The sequence below is a fragment of the Belonocnema kinseyi genome, chromosome 8 (genome assembly GCF_010883055.1).
Source record: "Belonocnema kinseyi isolate 2016_QV_RU_SX_M_011 chromosome 8, B_treatae_v1, whole genome shotgun sequence".
Lineage (NCBI taxonomy): Eukaryota > Metazoa > Arthropoda > Insecta > Hymenoptera > Cynipidae > Belonocnema > Belonocnema kinseyi.
The window spans coordinates 68,678,536-68,692,657 of NC_046664.1; the positions used below are offsets into that span (position 1 = coordinate 68,678,536).

Below are 14,122 nucleotides of genomic sequence, written 5' to 3' on the forward strand. Positions count from 1 at the left end.
AGAGCTCCAAGGAGATTATGTTGAAAAATAAAAAAAATTTTACCCAAAAAAAATTGTTTTTATACTTCATTCTAAGGACTTATTGAACTACCCTCGTACAATATTCAATTATTTTTATAGAAAATTCATGTTATCTATGACTTGAAAACTGAACTATTTTCTAGAAATTTGTTCCTTTTTTAATTGAAAATTCAACATTTTCAATTTCTCTTATCACTAAGAAATATTAATTTATTCATTGTTGAAATGTTTTTTTACTGAAAATTTAAGTCTTCCATTTTTGGTAGACGATTCGGCAAATTGGTTCAAAATACATTTTTTGTTAAATATTCATCATTTTAATTAAAACTTCATTTATACGTAACTATTCCATTTTTGCTTGAAAATTTCTCTTTTTTAGTTCGAAGTTTATTTATTTTGTTGAAAACTCCAGTTTTTTGGTACAATATTCAATTATTTGGATAGAAAATTCATATTATCTACGACTTGAAAACTCAAATATTTTGCAGAAATTTCATCCTTTTTGGATTGAACATTTTGAATTTTTTTTTCTTTTGTCACTAAGAAATCTTCATTGGCTTAAAAATGAATAATTTTGTTCAAAATTCCTTGTTTATTCAAAATTTATCTTTTGTAGTTGGAAATTAATTTATTTTTCTGAAAATTCTCTCTTTTTTTTTACTGAAAATTAATATTTTTAGTTGAAAATTCGTATTTTTTATAGATCTTTAACCTTCTTGATTGAATCTTAATGTATTTTGTTGAAAATTTCCTCTTATTGTCAAAAAAAGTAATTTCCTTAAACCTTATCTTTCTGTTTGAAAATTTAACTATTTTTATAAAGGTTAAAACTATTTTCGACAATATTTGTTGACTGGCAGTGTTTGATAGTAACGCGTTACCCAGAACATTACATTTTTTAGGAACAGAAACGGGCTAATTAATTATTTTTAAAAGTAACTTTACTGTAAAGTTTCGTACGTTACAGACAAAAATTTTAAGTAAAAATACATTAGATTAAAAAAATTGTTGTCAAATTTAGATTAAGCTAAATTATTAAATGTTTTAATGAAAAAATTATTAAAATTCAAAGAATATTTATAATTTTTCAACATATTTATTTTATGTTGTGTTTGATCTAAAATTGGTATTTTTAAACAAAAATAATTCGATTTAAATCCAATGATTTTTGCTTGAAATAAAATAATTTACAAGTCTGAGCAATTTCGGATTCTAGCAGTTTTTTCGTCGAAAATAGAAATTAATCAGTTGGGAATAATCGTCGGAAATCCAAAATATATTACAAAGAATATTCATAATTTTTCAACAATTTTATACTACGTTGGCGTTTTGCATCGAAAATTTTATCTTTAAACCAAAATTATTATAATTTGAACAAGATTTAGAATTTTTCAATAATTTTGGTTCATGTTAGTATTTTCATTCGGAAATTGGAATTTTTAATTGAAAAAAATATATATTTTAAAGAATATTCACATCTTTTCAACAATTTTAGACTACTTTGCCATTTTACATCATAAATCGGTATTTTTAGTTATAAATTATTTGATTTCAGATTATAATATTTACAATTTCGAACAATTTATTCTTACGTTATGTCCACATTTTTCGTAGGTAGTTATTGGTATTTAAACAAATATATTTCAAAAAATAGGTAGAAACAAGCTTGAAGCATTTCGGATAGTCAGTTTTAAATTGGCGTTTTTAATCGAAAGTCAATTCTTACTGTTAAAATATTTCGTTTGGGTGATGAACTCATTAAAAAATTAGTTTTATTGGTAGAAAAATAAATTCTATTAATAATAATAAATTCTATTAATTAAAATATAGTTTTAAGGTTTGAAAACATTTTCAAATAAAACAAAACTATCCAAAGATTTTGGGAATTTGAAATAACGTATTAAAAATTTAATTATTTAATGATAATTTAATTAATTTAATAAATATATGACATTTTCTAATTTTTAAAGAAAAAATAGTGAAAATTGTAGCATTTTAATTTTTAGCGCTTATTGTTTGAAAATCTTAAAATTATAAACGTTCAGGATTAATTTTCCAACGAAATATGTTTTTGTGTGTGAAACATAAAGAGACATATATTTTTTTAAATTTATATAGCGAGATTTTGACATTTTTTATGAATATAAAAAATTGGATATTTTTAAGATAATAAGGCATTTCTTGTTTCGGTTTATACAGTTTATTGCCCTCTTCAAAAATCTACAAAAAAGAATGAAAGAGTGTTAAAGTTATTTCAATTTTTTGATAAATAGAAGAAAAAATATTCTAAAAACCCTACCTTTTTTTGTCTGAAATTTTAAGGAGTCTACTTACTATAAATTTTCTCTTTGGTATTTTTTTCGGGAGAAAATAATTATAATTATTTTTTTTTAGGGTCAAAACCTTGTCCGTCTTGTAATTTTTTAATTTGAAGGTTGTTCTCATTCCAGTTTGTCAAGTTTTTTCACTCTTTAGAAACCGATGGAATTAGAGCATATTATTCCTAAAATTTTTAGAAAAAAAGTATCCTTTCTGAGAGAATTTCGTTTCGTTTTTTTAACAAATTTAAATAACTTCACCATTTTTTATCCTTTCTTCGCTTTTCTCGTCGTTTTCGACATAATTAAAAAAAACTTGATAAACTGGAAAACGAAAAAAAAATAAAATCTAAAAAATTGCAAAAAGGGCAAGGTTTTAAATAAAATCAAATATAATGTTTTTCTGCGGAAACCCATAAAATACTAAGCAGAAAATGAATGTTGAGTAAGCCTGATTACTACCTAATATTCCTCAAAAATTTCAAACTAGCAAAAAACTCATTTCACTCTTAACATTTTAAAATATTCGTTATAAATTGGTAAAAATGTCGTTATGTTAGTTTAAAAAAATCCTTGTATCCTTTTTTTCCACGTAAAAAACATATTAAATTGGCAAACTAATCCTGAATAAAATTGACAGAATTAAAAAATCAGTAATATGATTTTATCACATTCAAAAGAATAAATTATCAAATTTGAACCGTTTAAATTGATAAAATCTTATAAATTAGCAATTATAAAATAAGTAAGTTCAAAATTTAACAAATCTTAATTATAAATGACTTCAAGAATAAACAATACCAAATAAAAGCATTAATCATTTATAATATTCAAATTTTCAGTCTTCTGTTTTAATAATTAGTTCCTATTAGAAATCCTTCCCAATCAATAAGAATTCAAATAGAAAAGTTTCGAATTGGGAATAGAATAAAATTGAAATGAAACGGACCATAAAATTGAAATTTTTCAAATTTTCAGAAAAAAATCAAAACTTAGAATGATTTCAAATTGAAAAACCTTTAAATTAAAAAAATTCGTAAATTAAGGCAACTCATGTTCGAAATATATTTTAACTATTTTATTGAAGAATAATTATAATATGGGCATCTATAAAATTGTAAGTTCATTTATTTCTAAATAATTTAAAGTATGTAGAAAATGTTGGGATTTAAAAACAAAAAAATTATTTGTCCCTTGTAGATTAAAAAAATAGATTGCCAATTTAACAATTTCAAATATAAATATTAAGAATTGGACAACTAGCAAATGGAAAACCTTAGTAGCTGAGTAATTTAAAGTTTCAAGCCTTAAATATTGAAGAAACTGACTTTTCAAAATTGTAGTATTTTATTTCAAATTAAAAGGATTTTAAGTATATTTTTATAGATAAATTGATGTATTGATTTTGATAAACTTTTAATTGAAAGCATTTAAATTAAGTAATTTTTAGATTTGAAAATTTAGCATTGTTTTTAAATTAAAAATTGAAAAGCATTGTCTGAATCACTACACTATTATCTGGTTTAAAGTTAAAATTGGTCGAAATGGTAGAAGTTTCAATTGAAAGGCTTAATATTAAAAGTAACTTAATTGGGATCGTAAAAAATCGAATAAGTTTAGACTGAAAATTGAAAGTCTTAATATTTTCAATTCTTCTTATTCAATTAGTTGAATTTTGATTGTCCTGAATGTAAAATTGTTCAATTTTGAATTAGTCCCGCTTTAAAATATTCAATTTAAATTATTTTTCTGTCTGAGGTCCTTGAAATAAAAATTGTTTAATTTTAAAAGTTAACAAAGTTTAAAAGTTTAAAAATCGGTATATTGTGTTTCAAAAAACCTGGAAAACACGTGAAATTTGGCAATCAAAATTTTGCAACAACCCTGATATAAGAAATAGAATTAAATAGCTTCGTACAAAATGTCATCAAATGAATTTACAGTTTAAACAAATGAATGTTTTAGAAATTTAAAATATCTCCATAAAATGTAAAATGATCGATATTTTTAAAGAATCCTGAGACTATTTCGCTACAATTTCCCAAAATGTATAATACCGTTGACACCACTTTTTATTTCTGAAATGAGTCCGAGCCCTGAAATGTAAATGTTACACGGTCATTATATTTCGAATAAAAAATAATACTAACGCATCAGCTAAATTTGCTTCATAAAGGGTGTGGATTTCATTCAGAACACCACGGAACACATGATCCTGTAAAAATAATTATTAAATAAAAAAATATAACAAAGTATAAGTTAGTGCCGAGTGTCTAGTTTAATTGAAGGCCTCCCTCAGTGCTAAAAGTTAGAAAGGAAACCCACAGGGGCATAAAACAAAAACGAATATTGTGGGAAAACCCCACTTAAATAATATAAAGGTGAAAATGTGGGTAACAATTGGAAATCTCAATTTTAAATTTGGAAACCTCGATAATGAATTTGGAAATGTACCAAGAAGCTTTCAAAGTTATTGTTTTAATCAATATTATTTTTAACAATTTCAAATTATAAACTGACATTACTTAAATATTTATATTCATGATGTTTACTAATTTTTGCCCACTAAATTCCCGGTTATTTCTCGGTTTTTCCCGGGTTGTAAATATCGAATCATGACAGATGTTTCTATTTATAAACATATCGTTGGTTTATTATTTTTTGTTTTCTAATTGGTATAAATTCTTAGATATAATTCTTACTTTTTTGGTATTAACGATTAAAAATTGATTAATTATTGAAAAGTGACTACAATAAATTATTTTTAATATTTAATAGGAACGTTTAATTATGATTCATGTGTTTATAACATAGTAAATTTAAAATTCAATCAAAGTAAATGGTTTTTATAATGGCTGTTTCTAATCACTTTTTTAATCATTAATCGATTAATTAGTCGCTGATACAAAAGAAATTAAAAATTAAAGCTAAGAATTATTTACCAATTAGAATACGAAACATGCAGAGAATTAGGACGTAGAAATTATATTATATTTTCCATATGTTTAATCAAATTTTAGAATAAATATCTGAAGAGCCAAACTTAGAAATATTTACATTTCTAGTTTATATCGAAAAAAGTGAAGAAAACAATTATCAACAAATCTTCATTCATATGCGACAAGAACCTACAGGCTTATTAAAAAAATATTACAGATCTATGTCATGATTTGAAAAATACAAAATAATGTTTACTTTGAAAAATCATTACTTATGAAAACATTAAGAAAATTATCTAAGGTTTCAAATTGAAAATGTAGAATTTCATAATAATTCATAATTATTTTTTATTATATCGCTTAGAGAATACTATTTCTTCAAAGCTTAAACATTGTTCTGAATTGTTATAAAATTTGGGAATGATATACATAGTTTCTAAATAATTTTTTTCTATAATATTTAGTACAATTTTAAACAGTAAAGATTCAAAATTTATTTGTCTTGGCATAACGATTAACATAAAATATCACAATTTCAAAAACTTTCAATGTAATTCCCGATTTGAACTTGTATATCAGAATAATTTCTGATTTAATTTGATTTTTCGGATATTTTGAATAATTTTGCATTGAATATCAATTTCTAAGTTGAACTTACGAATTATACTACAAGCTGCAATTTCTACTATTCAGAATGAAGCAAATTGCAATTAATAATTCAATTAATTGAAAAAAAGTATACGAGATAACGAAAATTGCGAAATATTACGTATAAATATAAATTAAAAATATTAAATATAAATATTACGAAATATTCTCATATTGAAATGTTTCAAAAACCACAAATTCAACAATATTTATCTTTATTAATCAAAATATTATTTTAAATGTTAAATATATATAATACATATTGAATGTGATTTATATTTATTTAAAAAATCATTTAATTTGGATAGTGAAAACTTATGAATTTGAAGGTTTAAATTTAAAATATGTATAATGCTGAAATTTAGGAAATTTCGATTGAAAATTTGGAAATTTAACGAGAAGATTTAACACTTATAGTTTTAAATGCTCTTATTTCATAAAATCTCGAATCATAAAAGTGATGAATTAAAAAAAAATCATAACACTCACTTGGAATAGGGAATTTTTCAAACGATTTATAATTATGGGTTTAAACTGAAAAGAACTAATTGAATATAAAAAAATCCCAAAAGTAATGATAATTTTTACTTTAGAACAGGAAGTATCGTAAAGAATTATAATTTTGTCTTGAAATAGATCATTTTTGACATGGAACGGGAAATTTGGGAAAATCATTTTTAGCCTGATTTAGAAAAAGGGAACATTAAAAATAATCCCTGTTCCAACTGAGAATTCGTCACAATTTGAAACTTTCCTCTTCCTAATTTTGGAAAAAGGTAGTTATTATATTTCTGAATTATAATAGGAAATTTGTATAAATAAATGCAATTCTGAATGGAGCAGAGAAATTTAGAAAATAATTTAATTGAGACTTAGTATCAGAAATTTTCTACAAGAATTAAGATTCTGAGTTTGGAGGGCTGACTCAAAAATCCCGAAAAATAAAATTCCCGAACAGTTTATAACATTAGCGAACTTGAAAATTCTCGAATAATAAAATCCCCTCCAGAATATTGCTAAATTATAAAATATACGAACTAGAAAATTACCGAATTTAAACAATAGAATTTTTTCAATAAATATGATTTATTTATTAAATATAAAATAAACAAATATTTATATGAAAAAAAATTTCATCCATAAATATATATTTTTAAATTATTTTTATTTTAAATTCAAACAATCATTTTAGAAACATGAAAAATAATTTTTGTATAGAAATATTTGTTAATTTTATATTTAATAAATAATGTTTATTTAAAAAATGTAATTGTTTAAATTCGGGGAGTTAAAAATTCGGCACTTTCGGGAATTTTATTTTTATTGAATTTTCCAATTATTCGAGAATTTTATTGGGAAATTTCATTATTCGGCAATTTTATTTTTCGGTATTTTTTAGTCGTCTCAGTTTGGACGAAATATAAATAAATGAATGATTAAAAAAATCCCTGAAGAATTATAATTTTTCCTTTGAACAGGAAATTTTTTACATGGAGCGCCAAATTTTGTCAATAACAATAGAAAATGTTACAAATAAATGTTAGCTGGAACAGGTAAAAAGTATACTTTTAATTTTGGAGCAGGAGATTCCCGTAAAGAATTATAATGTACCATTTTTAACAAGGAATTTCATAAGTAATTTTAACTTTGACTTTGTGACAGGCAATTCCCTAAAAAAATTCCAATTTTAATTTTAGATTCACTTTAGAACTGGAAATTTCATAAAGAATTATAGTTTTTACTTTTCAACACGGAACGGGAATTTTTTTGAAAAAATTTTATTTCTGATATCGAGAATTCAAAAAAGCCCTGCTACAAGTCAAAATTCATCACAATTTGAAGGTACACTCTTCAAAATTTCATAAATAAATATAATTGTTATTTGCTATAGGTTATTTTCTGAAGGAATTAAAATCCTGAATTTGAACTTGGAATAAGTAAATTAAATATTAAAAAATCTCTTGATGAATGATAATTTTGTCTCTGGAACAGGGAATTTCTTAAATAATTATAAGTATTTTTTACATCAGGTATTTTGTTTACATGTAAAGGGTAATTTTGGCAAACAATTAAATTGTTTTTTGTAAATAAAAATTTTCCAGAATTTGACATTTTTCTCTTGCAATTTTTAGGAAAAGGAAGTTACTATACTTCTGAATTATATATAAAAATGTTGTAAATAAATATAATTTTGAGTTAAAAAGGAGTATTTTGGGATTAAGTGTAATTGCGACTCGGAAAAGTGAATCTCTCCGAAAAGAATTATTTTTTTACTTGAAAAAGAGAATTTTTGACATGGAACGGGAATTTTGGAGAATAATTTTTATTCTAATTTAGAAGGGAATTGAAAAATTTGCTGTTCAAATTCAAAATTAATTCTTTTCCAAAATTCCCTTTTTCAAATTAGAAATCTTTTTAAAAGTTTATTCAGAAATCTCTTTAAATTTTGGAAACTCGATTGAAATCATTCAAATCTTTTGAATTCTTTTAAATTAATTGCGAATTTTAGAAAACAATTTTAATTCTGATTTATAAAAAGGGCATTTACAAAACAGTCCCTGTTCCAATTCAGTATACGAAAAATTTTGAAACTTCCTTGTTCCAAATCAGAATTTAATTTAATTTAATTTTTTTTTTGGTTAATAAAAATTTGCCAGAAGTTGTAGTTTCCCTGTCACAAATTATAGGAAAAAGAAGTTACTATATTTATGATTTATGTTTAAAAATGTTGTAAAAATATAATTTTGAATTAGAACAGGGCGTTTTTTTATTAATAAATGTAATTGTGACTTGGGAATAAGTGACAGCAAAGAATTATTTTTAGACTTAGAAAAGAGAATTTTTTATATGGAACGGGAATTTTAGAAAATAATTTTTATTCTGATTCTTTTTACAAAATTCTCTGTTCCAAATTAGGATTGTAATTTTTATGATAAAAATTATCTGATGTTCCAACTCAGAAGTAAAATTCTTTTCCAAACTTCTTTTCCAAAACTTAAAAAAATCATTTGAAATCATTACAATCTAATCAACTCTTTAAAGTTGACGAGGAATAATTAAAAATTCATCCAGATCATTATTTTATAATAATTCATTTATAGCTGAAACCTCTGGAAAATTATGAAATAATTAAAAAATTTCAAATTAAACTTAAGAATTGTATGATTTGAAATCAAAATGTTTAAAAGTTTGCAATTTAAAATTTAAGTTTGATTTGCAAATATTATAAAGAAAAGAATACAATAAGTATTTAAAATTTTCTATAATCTGTAATTTAAACTATTTAGACTGAAGAAAATTACAAATAAATAACTATGAAAATCGTTTACACAATTAATTACATATGGATAAAGTTTGATAAGCAGTGTTTTAAATTCAACATAAAGTGAATTATTCAATATTCATAATCCAATAAATAAAAAAAAACGTGTTGACTAAAAATGTGATTTTCATTAACATTTTGCAAATTGAAATGTTAAAAAACTAACAAAAATTGAACACTATCAACTCTGAAGTATACAGATTTTATCATTAAAATTTCAAAAATGGGAATCATAGAAACTTGTGACGTGTAACGTTTAAAAAATTTTAAACAGGTAACAATGAAACTTTTACTACATTTTATAAAAACTTTTTTCTATATTAAAATCAAAATTCAAATACATTTACTGAATAAAAGTTTTTTTTTCTTTATTTTGTTATCACTTTAAAAATTGTATTTGACGAAAAGTTGATACATGAGTTTATATAAAACATATTTTCTGATATAAAAAAATATTTTTATGAAATGGGAAAAACTACAATAACTCTGATATAACTTCCAGATAACTAGGTAAATAAAATTCGGTAATAAAAGCTGAGATACGATTAAAAATTAACAAGACACTTGTTGATGAAAATTTATTTTACGCTTAAAATAAATAATCAAAAATACTCACATTGAATGGTTTTATATCATCGGAAAGTACTAATTCATTGATAAGTTTCAAACCCTCCTTTCCATACATGTTTCTTCGAAATTTCGAAAAACTCTTCTTGCAAAAACTCCAAAAACTTTCTCACTGACTCCAAAAAAGCGAGTGTAAAGTGTATTCCTGAAAAACGTGAAAACAGTAAACTCGAACAGAGATGAGGAATTTAAACCAATAGCGTCTGAATTCTGTTGTAAGCCATTTTTCATTGGTTATTTTTCGATCAGCTGTGCCAAGTGCCGGTTTTATCAGAAATGCATATACAATTTGAGGTTATGTTCAGTATGTTTGTATGAGTAAGGTAGCCTGTCGGTATAAAAATAAGTATTTTTCTCCAAAATGTCCTTTCTCTGTCGTAATATATTTAGCAAATTAGAAAGATGTGTAAGCATAGCTTCACGGTTTAGTACATTTGCGGAAAACCAAGTGCCACAAGCAGAAAAAATAGAGCCGATAATTTCCACGACGAAAACCATCGAAAACGGCAAGTTTTTTCACGTGCCCCGACAAGTGTGGCTGGATACTTTGAAAACGATTCCTGATAAAAAATTGGGCATTGTTTTTTTGCATCCTGATATTTTTGCTGCGCAGCCTCGCCTTGATATTATTCACGAAAATATCAGATGGCAGAGAATGTATAAATTTGTGGTATGTTATCAATTTGTTTTTATCAGCAGGATATTATTTTGGTATACTTCTATTATTAATAATACAAAAAGCATTGTGCAGATAAATTTAGCATTTTTGACGGTACGCGTTTATTCACTTGCCAATTCAAGTCATAAATTATAATGGTGACCAGATGACACGTTTTTTTAAAAACGGTGTTGCTACAAAATACCCATTTCAATATTCCCGTAACTTCCCTTGATCAATTTTTCATTTTCCTTGACAGTTATATACATTTTTCTTTCCGGTTGAATTTTCAACCAAAGAAATTAATGTTTAACCAAAAAGATAAATTTTCAGCATACAAGATTAATTTTCTATTAAAAAGATCAATTTTTAACAAAATATATGAATTCTCAATGAATAAAGATCTATTATTAACAAAATAGTTATATTTTTAACCAAAGAAATGCATTTTTGACGATAATGATGATTCTTCAATCAGAAAAAAATGATTTTCGAACCAAGTACAGTATAATTTTCGACCAAAAGGATGCATTTTCAACAATAAAGATTTAATTTTCTACTAAAAAAGATGAACTTTTAGCAAAATACACAAATTTTCATCTAAAAAATAGAAATTTTCAATCCAGAAGAAAACATTCACATAAAGAGTTAAAACAATCATCTTTTAACCGTAAATATGAATTTTTAACTAACAAGTTAAATTGTCAACCAAAAAGATGAATTTTTCACTAAGAAGATTAATATTCTACTATAAAAGACAAAATTGCATGAAAATTTAACCAAATAGTTGAATTTTCAATTAAAAATATTAATTTTTTACAAAAAAAAAAACACGAATTTTCAACAAAACACAAAAATTTTTAACTAAACAAGTTTAATTTTCAACTTGGAATGGAATAGTTATGTTACTATTTAAAACATTATTTTTCGGCCAACAAAAAATAAAGTTTCAGCATATGTGAATTTAAAAATAAATAAAAAAAACTTTTTAGCCCAAATTTAAATATTTATATTTTCAGTTTAACAAATTAATTTTTAATTGAACAAAAGAATTGTTAAAGAAGTAGTAAAATATTCAACGAAAGAAATGAATTGTCAACAAAAAATAATGAATTTTTAACCAAATAGTTGAATTTTCAATGAAAATATTACTTTAACAAAAAAAAAAAAACACGAATTTTCAACAAAATACATAAATTTTCAACCGTTGAATTTCTAACTAAAGAAGATACATTTTCGTCTAAACACGAAGTAGTGAAATTTTTTATTTAAAAAATTAGTTTATAACAAAATAAATGAATTTGCAACTGGAAAAGATTAATTCTCAACCGAAAATGAAATAGTTACATTTACGGTTAACAAATGAATTTTTAACAAATATACGTAGTTAAATTTTCAATGAAAGAAATGAAACGTCGATTAAAAATAATGAATTTTTAACCGAATAGTTGAATTTTCAATGAAAAATGTTAATTTTTTACAAAAAAAAAACGAATTTTCAAGAAAATACATAAATTTTTAACAAAACAAGTTTAATTTTCAACTTAAAATGGAATAGTTATGTTTCCATGTAAAAAATTATTTTTTGGCCAACAAAAAACAAATTTTCATCATATATGAATTTAAAAATAAAAAATAAAATAAAAAACTTAGTACCAAAAATAAATATTTGTATTTTCAGTTCAAAAAATAAAATTTTAATTGAAAAAAAGAATTGTCAACAAAATAGTTAAATTTTCAACGAAAGGAATGAATTGTCAACCAAAAAGATGAATTTTTATCCAAGAAAATTGATGTTCTACCATAAAAGAAGAAAGATGAATCTTCAATAAAAAAATGAATATTGTACCAAATAGTTGAATTTATAACCAAAAGGGTGAATTTTTAACCACAAAGGTTAACTTTGTATAAAAAATGTGCATTTTTTATAAAAAGACATGATTTTAAAACTAAAAATGATTAAATTTCATTCAAAAATGGAATAGTTATATTTACGATTAAAAAAAAATTGTAACCAATAAAAAACAAAATGTCAGAAAAATAGTTAAATTTTTTAACAAAGGAATTAATTGTCAATAAAATATATAAATTTGAAACTAAAAAACATAAATTTTCAACCCTATATGGTATAGATATATTAAAAGTTAAAAAATGAATTTTGTAAGAAAAACGAATTTAAAAAAATAGTTTAATTTTTATACAAAGAAATTATATGTCAATGATAATGTTGAATCTTCAATAACAAAAAGATTAATTTTCTACGATACAAATTAATTTTCTGCCAAAAAGACTAATTTTCAATAAAAAAGATCAAATTTCAACGAAAAATGGAATAATTATATTTTCAGTTATAAAAAGAAATTTTGACAAAAAATACAATTTTTCAACAAAATAGCTAAACTTTTAACACAGGAAATCAATTTATAAAAAAATATATGAATTTGCAACTGCCAAAGATTAATTCTCAAACCCAAAATGAAATAGTTACATTTACGGTTAAAAAATGAATTTTTAACAAAAATATGTAGTTAAATTTTCAATGAAAGAAATGAATTGTCGACCAAAAATAATGAATTTTTAACCAAATAGTTGAATTTTCAATTAAAAGGATTAATTTTTTACAAAAAAAGAAAACACGAATTTTTAACAAAATACATGAATTTTTAACTAAAAAAGTTCAAATTTCAACTCAAAATGGAATAGTTATGTTTCCATTTAAAAAATTATTTTTTGACCAACAAAAAACAAATTTTCAACAAAATATATGAATTTTAAAATACAAAAAAAAAAGAAATAAAAAACATTTTAGCCCAAAATTAAATATTTATATTTACAGTTAAAAAAATGAATTTTCAATTGAAGTAAAGAATTGTTAACAAACTAGTTAAATTTTCATAGAAATAAATAAATTGTAAAACAAAAAATGAATTTTTAATTGTAGGAAACGAATTTTTAACAAAGCAGTCAACCAAAGATATGACTTGTTTACCAAAAAGATAAATTTATAAACAAGAAGATTAATGTTCTACCACAAAAGGCTCAAAAAATGTATGAATTTTTAACTAAAGAAGATATATTTTCATCCAAGCACTATATCGCAAACACTATAATGATGAATCTTTAATAAAAAAATAGAATGTTGTACCAAATATTTGAATTTCTAACCAACGAGGTAAATTTTCAACCATGAAGATTAATTCTGTGTAAAAAAGGTGCATTTTTTAAAATAAAAATACATGATTTTTAAATTAAAAATTATTAAATTTCAGTCAAAAATGGAAAAGTTATATTTACGGTTTAAAAAATAATTTGCAACCAACTAAAAACAAAACTTCAACAAAATAGTTAAATTTTTAAACAAGCAAATCAATTTATAAAAAAATATATGAATTTGCAACTGCAAAAGATTAATTTTCAACCCAAAATGAAATAGTTACATTTACGGTTAAAAAATGAATTTTTAACCAAAATATGTAGTTAAATTTTCAATGAAAGAAATGATTTGTCGACAAAAAAATTAATTTCTAACAAAAAAAAATGAATTTCACTAACAAGATTTATATATATATATATATATATCTCACGGTTG

General features: G+C 22.9%; 2 protein-coding genes across 2 annotated transcripts in view; one reads left to right on the top strand and one right to left on the bottom strand.

Annotated features, from left to right (window-relative positions):
* LOC117178144 (DNA replication complex GINS protein PSF1-like) overlaps positions 1-10,064 on the bottom strand; it is a 31,249-nt gene extending 21,185 nt beyond the window's left edge. The window contains exons 1-2 of the mRNA XM_033369404.1: positions 9,865-10,064; positions 4,490-4,554 (exon numbers count right to left, since the gene is read on the bottom strand). Coding sequence (XP_033225295.1) covers positions 4,490-4,554; positions 9,865-9,933 — 134 coding nt within the window. The 5' untranslated portion in view covers positions 9,934-10,064. The remainder of the gene's footprint in view (positions 1-4,489; positions 4,555-9,864) is intronic.
* A 97-nt stretch (positions 10,065-10,161) lies between these two features.
* LOC117178143 (39S ribosomal protein L4, mitochondrial) overlaps positions 10,162-14,122 on the top strand; it is a 9,937-nt gene continuing 5,976 nt past the window's right edge. The window contains exon 1 of the mRNA XM_033369403.1: positions 10,162-10,545. Coding sequence (XP_033225294.1) covers positions 10,237-10,545 — 309 coding nt within the window. The 5' untranslated portion in view covers positions 10,162-10,236. The remainder of the gene's footprint in view (positions 10,546-14,122) is intronic.